The sequence below is a fragment of the Dromiciops gliroides genome, chromosome 2 (genome assembly GCF_019393635.1).
Source record: "Dromiciops gliroides isolate mDroGli1 chromosome 2, mDroGli1.pri, whole genome shotgun sequence".
NCBI classification, from domain to species: domain Eukaryota; kingdom Metazoa; phylum Chordata; class Mammalia; order Microbiotheria; family Microbiotheriidae; genus Dromiciops; species Dromiciops gliroides.
In genome coordinates, this window is record NC_057862.1 from 245,847,627 (window position 1) to 245,862,104 (window position 14,478).

The 14,478-nt window shown below is 37.1% G+C and overlaps 1 protein-coding gene across 1 annotated transcript in view; it reads right to left on the reverse strand.

The window, feature by feature from the left end:
* Positions 1–12,367: 12,367 nt before the first annotated feature.
* EXOC5 (exocyst complex component 5) overlaps positions 12,368–14,478 on the reverse strand; it is a 63,655-nt gene continuing 61,544 nt past the window's right edge. The window contains exon 18 of the mRNA XM_043985464.1: positions 12,368–14,299. Coding sequence (XP_043841399.1) covers positions 14,111–14,299 — 189 coding nt within the window. The 3' untranslated portion in view covers positions 12,368–14,110. The remainder of the gene's footprint in view (positions 14,300–14,478) is intronic.

Below are 14,478 nucleotides of genomic sequence, written 5' to 3' on the forward strand. Positions count from 1 at the left end.
AAAATACCAGAAAATCCCAACTGCATGCTTTGTTTGACAGCTTGAAAAAATAAAACAAAACTTAGGAAGAGCCACAGAATTTACCTCACACACACACAATGCAATTTTGATGCCAGCTGTCTGAAGTATTTGCTCTCCCTACAGAACCTTTTGTCAAAGAGAAAGGAAGGAGATGCTGAGTCATAACCTTAGTTCAGGATGCTGTACATTTGCATTCATTATCTCAGCCATAGGAGTCAGAATTTCTTGATCTCAAGCCTGAACTGGAGCAGGTGAAAAGAACCCTTAGGTAGTTCAGCCAAGGGAAATTTTTTCTAGCAGAAAGAACTTGGGCAAAACTGGCTTGTGAAGAGTACATTTTGGGCAGGGGATATTGGTAGAAGGTGACAGAAAACCTTAGAATGGTCAGAGCAAAGCATAGACAGGATTGTGCATGTTCATAAGCATACATGTTAAAGAAAACAGCTTGCTTTCCTTCAGTGATGAAGTTCAAGCACAGTTCAATTAAAATATAAAGATGTTTTGCTGATATCACCAAAAGCCAAGAAAAAGTATGTTGAAAAATATTATGACACAGATATATGTAGAATTGTAAAGACTTTTTTTCTCATCACAACTCTTTCAAAAACTTATTTGATTAGGGAAACAGCTCACTAAACAGTTCAAAGTGCCACATTTTCAGAGGAAAATAAAACCCAATGGCACATAATATGGTATCATTTTAGGGGATTTTAGTACTCATGCTTTCTTTCACTTCTTTCCTTCCTTCTTTCTCTTTCTTTCCTTTCCTTCTTTTTCTCTTCCTTTCTCTCTTCCCCCTCCCTTTTTCTCTTCCCCTTCCCTTCCCCTTCCTTCCTTCCTTCCTTCCTTCCTTCCTTCCTTCCTTCCTTCCTTCCTTCCTTCCTTCCTTCCTTCCTTCCTTCCTTCCTTCCTTCCTTCCTTCCTTCCTTCCTTCCTTCTTTCTGTCATGGGAGGATTATGGGCCCGGGTTAAACCAACAGTTCTCTGGGGAGTTTAAGGAACTTTTTCCTTGAAATTTCAGGGGTTTTCCCTTGAAATCAAGTAGGCCTCTCCTTGAACTCAATCAAGGACACACACACACCCAAAATAGATAAGCAGCACCAGATCAAACTGATCTGGTTGACACCCACCACCAGATCGCTCGCAAGCGATTCCTCCTTCCCCAGCGCAATGCAGGAGGACCCCCAGCCCCTCACCCAGTAAGAGACCCTTACCTACCCCATCTAAACCCTATAAAATGGCGCTCCCCGAGCTAGTTGGGGAGGAAAGTGTTTTGTCCATGCAAAATCTTCCTCCTGGCCAGTTTCTCTTGTACAATAAACCTGTTCTTTTATTCCTAATTAGGTTTTGTGCGAGAGTGTAATTCTTTACAGAGGAATCCTAAGGACCCACATGCTTTCTCCTCCCGGTTTTTCCCCCATATCACTTCCTTCCTTCCTTCCTTCTGTAAGATATAATTATGGATTTGAGTCAGATTAAACTCTGAGGATGGGATCTGGAAGGTACCCAGCCCTGCCCCAGTATAGTTCATTTAGAAGTTTATTGATTGTCAAATTCTCACTGTCTCCTTTAAGTTTTATTGCCAATTAACAGTATTTTTACTTCTGCTCAGTCTCCCCACTTGTCAGCTACATATTAGTTTTGTCTGCAATCCATCATGTGTCAGAACCCCAGTCAGTGGGTCAGGGAGTTTACCCACCAATTCAATACTCAGGACTCATGAAGAAAGGACGGGGCTTGGCACAGGATGCAGCAATTGAGTTGAGACCAGATGTTAAGTGACATTGTCTCTTTTTCTCAGAGCAGAATCCCCTTGACCCTAGGGTTCCAACAATGTGATATTCTTTTATTCTTTATTCTATTTCTTTGACTTCCCAACATAGCCGAAGATAAATTTTAACCCTGTCATCCTTCTAGAATTAACACAACTACAAAACAATGCTGAAGCATCTGAGTGACTCTTCCTGTTATTCAGGTTGAATATCTTTAGAGACAGGGGCCGGGAGAGGGTAGTCAGTGGGAACTGTGAGATCTGAAACATCTGACTGTCACTCCCCTGTTTCCTCTTCCTTTGGTTTGACCTTGTTCCCCCTCCCCTTTTCCCCCTTGCTCCTGGAACACATATGCATGTCTCCATACATTGATCATGAGCTGAACACGCATCCTGGGTGAGACAGGATTGGATGTTAGATTGTGAGCTCGACCTAGTGTGCGTGGGGACTTCCCCTCTGACCAACATTCCTATATAAGGTCAAGGAATGTATTGGCTGGCGCGGTTCAGGTATTGAACTTGCCCATTCCTAAGGGAATGTAATAAATCTATCTCTGCTTGACTTGGTGGTCTCCTAAAGTTATTTGGGTAAACTGAGGCAGTTTGCTCCATACACTTCCTTCCTTCCTTCCTTCCTTCCTCCCTCCCTCCCTCCCTCCCCCCCCCCCCTCTCTCTCTCTCTCTCTCTCTCTCTCTCTCTTTCTGGAATCAGTTCTCCTGTTACCCAGCCCAATCTTGGTGACTGTAATGCAGAGAGAACTCTTTGTGTGAAGATATCTTTTTACCTGGTCAGAAAACCACATTTTACCTATCCCCAAACTATATATTCAGATTGTTGATGACTTAGAACAAATTGAGGAAACCATATAAGATGCTTTGTATCTTCAGTGTTTAGCACAGTGTAAGTGCTTAGTAAATGCTAATTGGCTGACTGCTCAAGGGCGGATGGATTTTTTCATTTTAGTTTGCTCCAACTTTGCATGATTTTGAACAAGTTTCTTCACCCCACTATGGGCCTTAGTTTCCTGATCTGTGAAATGAGAGAGTGGGACTACAATGATCTGAAAAGTACCTCGCAGCTCTAAATTCTATGATTCAATCAACTTCTGGTAAGAGTGCTTCACAAATAAGGGTGATTTTACAGAAAAACAATGTTGATCATGAACAGACTTCCTGATCTTTATCTTTCTGTCTTACTTTTAATTGTTAATTATCCACAGTGACCATCTATTTGTGTGGAGAAAAAGTAGCAACCTTGGACCACAAAGACAGAGGCATAGGTAACCAACCTGAACTTGCAAATACCCCAGTGATGCATGTTTTTAAAGAATCTTTCCCTCTTTATTTTTTTTTCTGTAAAAACCAAAGCTCCATGCAATAATTCTATTGCATGAATGAAAAAAACACTCCTTAAGAACTTAATATATACAAAATACCATATTTTAGTACTGGGGCTACAAGCAAGGCTGTCCCTGCTCTCAAGGAACTCGCATTTAATGGAGGAAGAGGTTTCAATGGCAAATCAAATAGAAAGGCCACATGGTTCTTTGGTGTAGTGGCAAAGCAGATGGTAATATAACTTAAGCACAGTGCCTGGTATATTTGTTATTGTTTTCAGTCATGTCTGACTCTTCATGACCCCCTTTGGAGATTTCTTGGCAAAAATACTGGAGTGGTTTGCCATTTCCTTCACCAGTTCAGATTTACAGATGAGGAAACTAAAGCAAACAGGGTTAAGTGACTTGCCCAGGGTCATATGGCTAGCAAGTGCCTGAGGCCAGATTTTAACTCGGGAAGATGAGTCGTCCTGAGTCCAGGACCAGCATTCTATCCACTTTGCCACCTAGCTACCTATCTTAGCACAGTGCCTGGCATATAATAGGGTACTTAATAAATGCTTATTATTGATTGATTGATGATGTTATTTCCACTGATAGCGTGGTAAAAAAAAATATGAAAGTTTTTTAACAGTCGGTTAAGATAACTGAAAGACGCCAGTTTTTTTAAGGACCACCCTTTCGGGGAGGAGACCAACGGCATGAGCTACACACACCAGTCCACCTGCTGCGCACGTCAGACTGCCTGCTAGCATTCCACTTCCGGGGTGCGAGCTTAAAAGGCAAGGAGAGAACGGAAGTGGGAGTTTTTTCCTGCTCTGCTGGTCTCCTGACTGCGCTGCACAGATGGTCTCTCTCTCCCCAAAGGTGGCCTTCTCTTTTGGTGAGTTTTATATGGAATATAGACTAAGCTTAGACTTAAGATGATTTGTATTGTGTTTCTACTTTCCTATCTTTCTAATCAACATCACCTTGTGACTACCATACAATAAATGGTCTATCTAGAAAACCAGAAGCTTCTTCCATTTACTAGTCTGGGAGATAAATTAAGGGAAAGTAGGGTAGATTTATGATCTAATATCCAATTTTAAATCTCACAATAGAATCATATCCATTTCTGATGTGAAATCATTTAACTGTGGACTTTGGTGGGTGAGAACTTTCTTTTTTTTAATTTTTAAATTTTTATTTCTTTTTATTTTTTTGGTGAGGCAGTTGGGGTTAAGTGACTTGCTCAGAGTCACACAGCTAGTAAGTGTGAAGTGTCTGAGGTTGCATTTGAACCCAGGTCCTCCTGAATCCAAGGCTGGTGCTTTATCCACTGTGCCACCTAGCTGCCCTGAGAACTTTCTTTTATCGGTCTTCAGTAGTTACCCCAATGTTTTTTCATAAAATGACCATGGGTTCTCAAAGGTGAAGCCTATGGGTTGGGTCCTCTAACAGACATCTGCCATTTGAATACTAGCCCAAGGTCAAAGAAGCTTGTCACTAGGTGATTTCCCCCCTCAACCACAGAAACTCAGACTATCCATTAAAGGGGCAGAGAAGGAAGTAATGTTGCCTGGGTGATGGGAATATCCATCCAGATAGAATCATAGATCTGTCATAGTACTGAAGGTGAAGAGGAAGATGGTAGTTTGTGTTCTCTGTACTCTAGCAAGCAAGAAGCCTTCTATAAATTGACATTGGATTCCGAATGAATTGAAGGTGTGGAGAAGAAAGGCACATATGCCACAACATGTCACTGCTCCGAGCAATCTTCATGTCCAAGTTGGTAGAAAGAGATTTCTTGGATGGATGGATGGATGGATGGATACACACACACTCATACACACTCATACACACATATACACACACACAAACACACACACACACACATATACACACACACACACACACACACACCACCCCACATACAATTTTTTTTCTTTTTGGTATGTTCTTATTTGATATCATACCCTAAGAAAAGTGGAGAAGAGAGGGAGTCACTTTCACCTTCTCTGAAATATTGTGGTTTTGGAAGGAACATTTTTCCATGCTGCAAATCACTCACTTTCCTCACTCCAAAGGCAACTCACCATAATGATAGCAAAATTGCATCTAATGTGGGGTGGGGCATCAGCCCTCAGGTGATTAGGAGTTTTCAAGGCTCCTCAGAAGTCACCTTGTTTTCTTGTGTTTGTCTACTTCTGATAGTGCTGAGCTCTTAATGTATAGTTATTATGTTTTCCCCTGAGGTAATAAAATCCTAGAATGTTGGAACTGGAAGGGACATTTGAGACACTCTAGTCCAACTTCTTCATTTACAGCTAAAGAAAATGAGGTTTAGAGATGATGAAGTAAATTCCCCCAAATCCCAAGTAGTCTAAGTACTAGGCAACAATAAGTAGTCCAAATTGGGGGCAGCTAGGTGGTGCAGTGGATAGAGCACTGGCCCTGGATTCAAGAGAACCTGAGTTCAAATCCAGCCTCAGACACTTGACACTTACTACCTGTGTGACCCTGAGCAAGTCCCTTAACCCTCATTGCCCTGTAAAAAAACAAAAGAAAACAAAACAAAATAAGTAGTCCAAATTCACCTAAGACACTGAGCCAAATAGTGAAAATAATGACCAAAAGGCCTTGCTCTTTAACACACTAAAAGTCAGCAGAATATAAATGTTAAATCAATAATAATAAAAGAACTGGCACATACACATGCTTTAAAGTCTGCAAAAAGCAATTTACATAAATGCCCTCATTTGAGCCTCAGCCTTGAGACATATACTATGGGTGTTGCAGATATAGCCATTTTCTAGATAGTGAAACTGAGGTTCAGGCAAGTGAAATGACTTGCCCATGGCCACATAGCTGAACCCAAGTTTTCCTGATTCCACGTCCAATGCTATCCACTAAGTTGCATTAAATGAATTTTAAGGATGAGAGCTTATGGGTAAAAATGGGCAAGGAGAGGAGAGAGCCTTATAAAAATGGAAAGAAGTGTTTGATCATGACATTTATGTAGTATTTTGATGTTTATGAGATGTTTTTTCAAATTTCTCATTAGATTCTCATAACAATATTGTGAGAAAAGTTCAACTGGAATTATTGTGCCTCCTTTCCAAAGAAGGAAACTGAGGCTCTGAGACTCAACTATAAATCATGCAATCTAGGCCTTCTCAGGCTCCCACAATGCCACCCATCATCTTAAAACACATACAAATTTTAATATCGTCTTCAGGAAAAAGTGTTTTGGAATTATACTCATTTTTACTGTAATTATTTTTTGGAAAAATCTGCTCCAAACCACTAAATTCACTGCAGTTAAGAATACTATCCAGCTATTGTTCTTGGTATATAGGTTGTGTATATGCCTGGATAAATGTCTAAAAACTTCCAGAGTTTGTGTTGAATGTTCTGGATGTTGCTTGATCAAATAAAAAAAAATCACAAGGAAATGAAGAGGGGGTAGCACACAACAAACCTGAAACAGTATTATCATTATTATTTACGATGATGCTCTTTCTTGGTATAAAAGCAAATATGTACTTAAATTTCCTCTTAGGGTAATGATGAGTCTGTCTGTAAAGGATGTTCTTAAGGGGGTTTATAATTTACAAGAAACTTCGAAAAGGCTCTAAGTTAAAACAAGATATTACCATAAAAACATAGTAGACATTTAGTGTTTGCTGAATATAAATAAGTTCTCCCCCTGGTGGCCCAAATTGGATATGTATCAGAATTTACAATGGTGCAGTTTCAGAACTGTTAATCACCTTATTTTCACTATTCTACTTACTATAGGTACTTTGTCTTTCACATTTTACATAGAACTTACATGATCTAATTAATTCTAAATTTCATGTACTTTATGCAAATGGTGAACGATCAAGAGGTGACATTTTCTGTCGGTACAAGTCAGACATTAAAACAAACGCCTCTGATGGTCCGTTTACTTTTAACTAACTTACAGCAACAAAAGACTATTCTCAACAAATGATGAGCTGCTTATCCATACATAGGTGCATCTGACAGCTGAGTACCTGATATGAATTTATCCAGTAATCTTTCTCCCACTCAAGCCCACTCTTCTCAATTGGCCTGTCATGAGCCCTTTAATTCCATTATTAGAGATTCATTTCTTAGAGTTAAAGTCAGTTGGTTTTAAAGAGTGCCCAATTAAAATGCAAATAGCCCTGGGAAGGGTAAGACACTAAGCTTTTACCAGCTAGTAAGAGCTTGGTCATGATATTAATCAGGTTAGCTTGCCAAGTACTTGAAAGCTGGGCCTTGTGTTAATAGAATGGGCAAGGGGTTAAAGGTAAAGGGTAAAACAACAAAATTGGGGTTAGAGGGGGGATGATAAGAGCAACAAAGGGGCATATGAAAAGATTCAGACTGGGGAAAGTATAGAGGGAGAAGCAGCCACTTGGGAAAGGAGCACTACACTGTAGGACAAAAATGGAGGTTTTCCCCCTTGACCAATTGATAATTGTATTATCTGTTGGTTGTCAGGTCATTTTGAAGGTAAAAATTATTTCTGCTCTGAAACTTTTGAATTAAAACTAGCTAAACTGGATACTGTCTATAAAAACAGATATATAAATATTACTATCTTAGCTGAAATGAATTGACAATTTAATACATGTTACACAGTACATATTAATATAGAAAAATACATTATAATCAGTGTAATGTTGACCAAGTACTAATCCATTCCACCTGCTCAAATATTAGTGCAAATAATTATATATTTGTAATGCATCATTGCTGCCTCGTTCATATCATGCCTTCTGAATAAGTGCTTTTCTTCTGAAGTTGTTTGCTAGTTTGAGTATGTTATATATTCATACTTGAATTGACTTTGGATAAAGTAGACTACACCTTTGAAACTCACTTGACAAAGCTTTACCAGATCATTTTAAGGAATCACGTACCAAATAGTTATTCAGTTATAAGAGCTAAGATTAATTCGTACCCTCAGCCAACAGTGGTAAAGAAATATATGATGAAGAGGAAGTATTTTGCATGACAGTTGTCAGCTTACTATGCACACATACACAAATCGGTTTAAGAATCCTTTCAATATGATTCTGTCCCCAAAACCTGATCCTTCCAGCTTGTGTTTTGAATGAAGAAACAAAATCTAACCAAGAACAATTTTCAAAGGTCACAAAATGAATTTTCTTGTTCACACACATCTTCACATTCTCAAAATGTGTTCTTTTCTCACATTGTGTAGGGACCCTACACAATAGCTTTCATTTGTATATTGCTTTACGGTCTACAAAGTGCTTTCTTCACCACTGTCATACAAGGTGAGTAGTGAATGTAGTGTCAATCTCATTTTACAAGCTAAGGAGTGATTCACAAAATCTAAGTCAAGAAGCCAGAGCTTGGACACAGATCCAACTCCAAATTTAATTCTATTTCCACGATATCACAGTTGTCTACCTGTTGTTAATATAGCATGTCATGTAAGGAGACATTTTTCTTTACCTGACAAGTATAGGGATTCAAACCTTTGTTGTATAAAAAGGAAAAAACATAAGAAAGGAGAAACACTAGTTTCCTTGTATCTTCTGAGTGGATGTTTATTATTTAAGAAGGAATGGTATACAGTATTTCCACAGAAACAATTATACCTTAAGTCGAAGTTGGGAGGGAAGTAGCTGAAATTTAGAATTAATTAGAATGAATGACAGAATCATGATTCCCCCCCCCCAAAAAAAATCCCAACAGATCATAATGATGAACAAAGTACAGTAAAACAAAATTCAATAGGGAGTATAGGGACTTGTGTGTTGATCACTTTTTTTTTTAACACCCCCCACCCCCACCCCGCAAGGTCACACAGCTATTAAGTGTCAAATGTCTGAGGCCAGATTTGAACTCAGGTCGTCCTGAATCCAGGACTGGTGCTTTATCTACTGCACCATTTAGCTGCCCCGTGTTGATCACTTTTGAACTGAAAAAAAAATCAGTTGTATAAGTACAGGATGGCTAGATATAATTCATGTTAAAAAAAAAAAACTAAACGTTTTTACTGGATTGCAACTGAGCCAACAGTATGAGCTGGCAATCAAAGAAGTTGATGTAGTACCAGGGTTGTGTTGTTCAATCGTTTCAGTCGTGTCTGACTCTCCATGACACCATTTGGGGTTTTCTTGGCAAAGATACTGGAGTGGGTTGCCATTTCCTTCTCCAGTTCATTTTATAGAAGAGGAAACCTAGGCAAACAGGGTAAGTGACTTGCCCAGGGTCACCCAGCCGGTATCTGAGGCTAGATTTGAATTCTGGTCCTCCTGGTTCTTGACACAGCACTTTATCCACCCTGCCACCTAGCTGCCCCCACATACAAGGTATAGCCCTGTTGTATTCTGCTCTGGTCAGACAACTGTGCTAAGTTCAGTTCTGTGCATCACACTTCAGGAAGGAACATGGGTGTGGGTTAATTTTGCTGAAGTGCTGTTCCCAACCCATTCCCTTCTTTTTCCTTATTTCTGTATCACAAGGGATGGTATTCCAAAGAGGAGATGGTAGATGAAGAGGAGAGGGACAACCTTGGAAATGAATATAATTTTAAAACAAAAGATAGGGGGCATCTAGGTGGCACAGTGGATAAGGCACCAGCCTTGGATTCAGGAGGACCTGAGTTCAAACCCACCCTCAGACACTTACTAGCTGTGTTACCCTGGGCAAGTCATTTAACTCCCATTGCCCTTAAAAAAATTTTTTTAAAAATAAAAACAAAAAAACAAAAGATAGAAATGTGTTTAAAATAAATGTAAGATCAATGGGGGAAAAAAGGAAAGATATATGGAATCTGTCCAGAAAAAATGAGGGGATATGAAATCATGCATTACAAGAACTGGTTGAAAGAACTGAGGGTGTTTAACCTGGGAAGAGTTAGAAGGGGAAGTGCATGATTATTAGCATCAAATATTTGAAAGTCAATCATGTGGAAGGAGGGATTACACATGTATTACTTGGCCAAAGAGAAAACTAAGACCAGTAAGCAAAAGCTAAGAAGAAGGTATATTCAGTTTAATATAAGGAAAAACTAGCAAACTCATTTTTGTTCAAATGTGGCATGGGCTGCCTTGGTTGATAGTGAGTTCACTATCAATGGAAGTCTTCAAGTACATGCTGGATAACTACTTTTCAGAGACAGTGTAAAAGAGATTGTTGCTTCAGATAGATGGACCTCTGAAATTACTGTCGTACTTTATGACCTATTATACTTATAATGTTATAGTGAAAAAGTGCTATAGTGTTATAGTGAAAATGTGCTATATGAACATTCAGATATTCAAAAATATTTTTATGATGGACTAAAGATTTATGATCATACACACGAGGAATGAAGAAAATATTTCATAGGATTATACACAGAACTTAGGCATCAAATTCACAACTCAAATCTGAAAGAGGGGAAATCAAGGAAGGGCAAAACTGTCAATACTAAAAAAGAAAATCCATTGCTAAACAGGTAGTTTTGTAATTAAACTCCAAAATAAAGGCCCTATTTACATGACTTACATGCCTTCAGTCAGTACCAACTTGTACTTGCCAGTAAAATTTCAGACTTAGTTACTTTTACTTAAATACAGAATATCTTTTCTTCCAAAGTACATATCAGACCAGCCCTTCTCAGGAGTACTGATGAAGTACAGATACTGAAGAGAGCTACTTATGTTAAAATAAAAACCCGGAAGTTTTAATACATCAAACACTTATTTCTGTATTGTATTATGGAAATAGAGATCAATAGCATTTGGAAGGTACATTTTCTCAAAGTACATGGTAAGTAAACCGCAATATAAACAATGGGCAATCAAATAAAATTAAAAGGATAATAAATATGAACTTTCTTAAGTCAAAGGATTATACACTGGAATCTTGCTGTATAACACTCCTACAGTTCATATCAACACTGCTTTATAGGTGTAACATTGCACATGGAGAGGCTCTTGATAGCTGAAAGTTGGATTAACACTCAGTCTCTGGAATTCCACTTTAGGCATTATAGGTGTGAATCCTGCCAATTACATAGGCAAAGAAATGAAGGAGATATTTGTGTATAAAGTGGTGGAGCAATTTAGGGGAAAGAAAGATAGTGAAAAGACAATGGGACTGGTTGGAAAATAAAGGGTAAATTTGTTAACTTTCCAGCAGCTTTTCTTACTTTTTTACCATTTATAATTTGTCAGAAAAGGCAATATGAGCTAAAAATATCCTACTATCATATGAAAGAAAGTCCTGATGATTTCATCTCCAGAGAGTTTTAAGGAGAGACCCACCATATGTTCTAAATGGTTCAATCACCTGTCTAATAGCAGTGTCTAAGAGTCACATAATCTTTCGAGGTCTCTTCCAACTCTATTATTTTATGATTCTTCTTTATGAAACTATCATTCAGTGTGGTTAAGTCTTCATTACACGATCCACAGGCTTTATTTTAAAACTTATATTGTTCTCCACATTTTGTTCTGCTTCACTTCAAACAGTAACATTTCAGAAAATAGGTGACTTAGATTCTCATATTTAATCTTTTAATAACTTATTTAAATATGCACTTAATTTCATGAATTAAGATTTTGTAAGGCATACAGCTATACCTTACTAAAATTTTGGTCACAGTTCTGAAAATTCAAATTGGTATTTTAGCTTAAAATTTCACCATCCAAATAAATAGATTATTATTTTTAAATTAAATGTATAGATTCTTTCCCAACCTTCATTTGGGTGTGATGGCTGTAAATGATGACAAAAACTGTCTTAAATTTTAATAAGTTAATGAATAATAAGTTGTGGATAATATGGATAAATTAATTTTTCTTCTTTAAAGACAATATTTGGAAGTTGAATTCCCAAAGACCGTAATATGTCTCAACCCAACTTTTAGATGAAAGTTAATGTTAGGAAAAAAATTTAAGCTATGAAATCTACAGGAAAAAGAATTTTAAAATTTTCTTGAATACAAGTAATTTATCAAATGGAATATGAAAAGATTTGAAAGAACGGAGAAATGAAATTAAAAAAACAAGTTTAGGGAATCTGTTTATTTAACAAGGACGTTTACATGTCTAAATTTTAAGTATTATGGATTCTTTTGTCACTATCTTTATAATGGACATAATGAAAATATTGCACAGAACTCAAACATGGAAAATATAGCTAACAAAATATTTAAACAAGTATACATTTTACATCTTTAAAATGAACTGAAACATACAAAATAATTTTGAAGCACATCTATGATTTGAAGTCTTAAAATGACATCTAATGTTTTATTTAATAATTGAAGTGTTTACAAATTGACACAGTATACAAAGATTTTTAAGTGGCCATTAAAGCCAATGTTTTAAAATTGTTGGCTTTAAGTTAGAGAGGTATCATTTGAATTCATATCAAAGCTTTCTAAAATGGCAATAGTACATAAATGTGCCTTTTTTCTAGTATCCAAAACTTGCTGTGGCTCTGTCCTCACCAAGAAACAGAACTATACAGCTAAAGCTGCCAGTTTCCCAGAATGCTTTCATAAAATCTGGCATACTTTATATTTCCCTTGCTTACCTTGATAATACTGTGCTAAGAACAAAATGAAGAAAAAACAGTCAATAAATGACCCACATTATATCTATTCCCAGGGTTTAGAAATTTCAAGAATTTTGGTAAGGACAACTGAATATTAAAAAATAACAGATTTTTTTCAGAAGATAATCTATTTCTGAAAATAGAAAAGAGAAGCCCGTGGTGGTTTTTTTAAAAGGATATTAGCATAAGTTGAATATTGAAGAAGTTCTATGTCTTAAAGACTAGGAACAGAATAGAGATTAGTAAAAAAAACCCAGACCATTATAGAGTGTTTTCTTATTGCTCAATTAAGCAGAGCAATTGTTCAGCTACATTCTAAATTTCCACTTGGTGGCAAAGCTACCCTAAGTATTTTAATCTACTATCACTACATTAGGTTGGCTCAATCATTTGCCTACAACAGGAATCCATTTCAGAAATACCTTAAGGAAGGAGAGAGGCAGAAGTTGTGTCTTGGTAATGAATTTGTCTAAAAGATTGGCTGGCTGCATATCAACCTCCAATTCAACTTCAAATGGAGGATAGACTCTCTGAATATTCATTCACATTTTAAAGATAAAAATCTTTAAAACAGCACTACTGCTAAAAATGAACATTTCATGTCTGTTTAAATTATGTCTCATCCTTTTATTTCCCTTATAATTTTAAAATAAAAAAGTAGTCCTTTCTATAAAGATACCCCCACTTTCTACCTTAGAGTAACAAAATCTAAAATGGGGTGGCTATATAGATATATATATATATTTCTTGATAGGACATGTTTAAGCTTTATGTACCAAACAAGATATCGTAAACCTTCTTGAGTTAAGTCAAAAGCAAATATACTGTTGAAGGCCCCTGACTAACATCTATATAAAACAGCTTCACCAATTTAGTTTATTACATCTTTTTTAGATTAGTGTTCTTATGTCTCAGAAAAACTGCAGAAATTATGCAAAGTAGGATCACACGTTGGATGATGGAAGATTACTTGTGAACACCTAAAAGAATTTGATTAATGATTGGTTGTAGTGAAGAAATCATTAGAACTGATGGATAAATGTATTTTGGCTTCAGCTTTAAACCTGTGCTGAACATCATAGATAAAGTCGTGTAATGGAATCTTATAAAGAACGAAGACAAACGCTGGCAATGTCTTATTTGCCTTCCAACATAAACACCTTAAACAGTGAAAACAGTGACAAGAAATTTACAATACAAAGTTTGGCTGAAATCATTAGAGAAAAATTGCAAAAGGTGACTCCATTTCCCCCAATAAAATCTCAAGTTTAAATATGGCTGCCCTATTTTTCTGAAAAGTCATTTTCCTGTAGAAATGTGGCTATTCAGTAAGGAATCCTCTGTGCTTTCTGAAAATCAAGGCTTAGGCAAAGGAAATCAAGTTTCTCTTTCAAACTCAACCTCAGCTGAAGTGCCGAGCCAGGCGGGCAGATCGATAGTCAGCCCGGAGTTGCACAAAGGAATGAAGTATGTTCTTGTCCAGATTAGCAAGTTGTTCTCCAGAGCAGACCTGTTTTAAATTATCTGGGGCCACTACCAGAAGGTTGCAAAGTGCATGCAGGGTATCAAAAAGCTGTAATACCAGTGGAATCTGAATTGAAAGAGAAGAAAAAATTATTAAATAGAATAAAAACTAGTCTGATGAGAAAATTGAAAAAAATATTTTCAATTATTTACCCCCCATGAGAACATTACCAGTTGAGGTTTTGTTTGTGGCAAATTAGAATATTTAAAAGCAACTCAAGCTTCAATACACAAAGATTTCTAAAT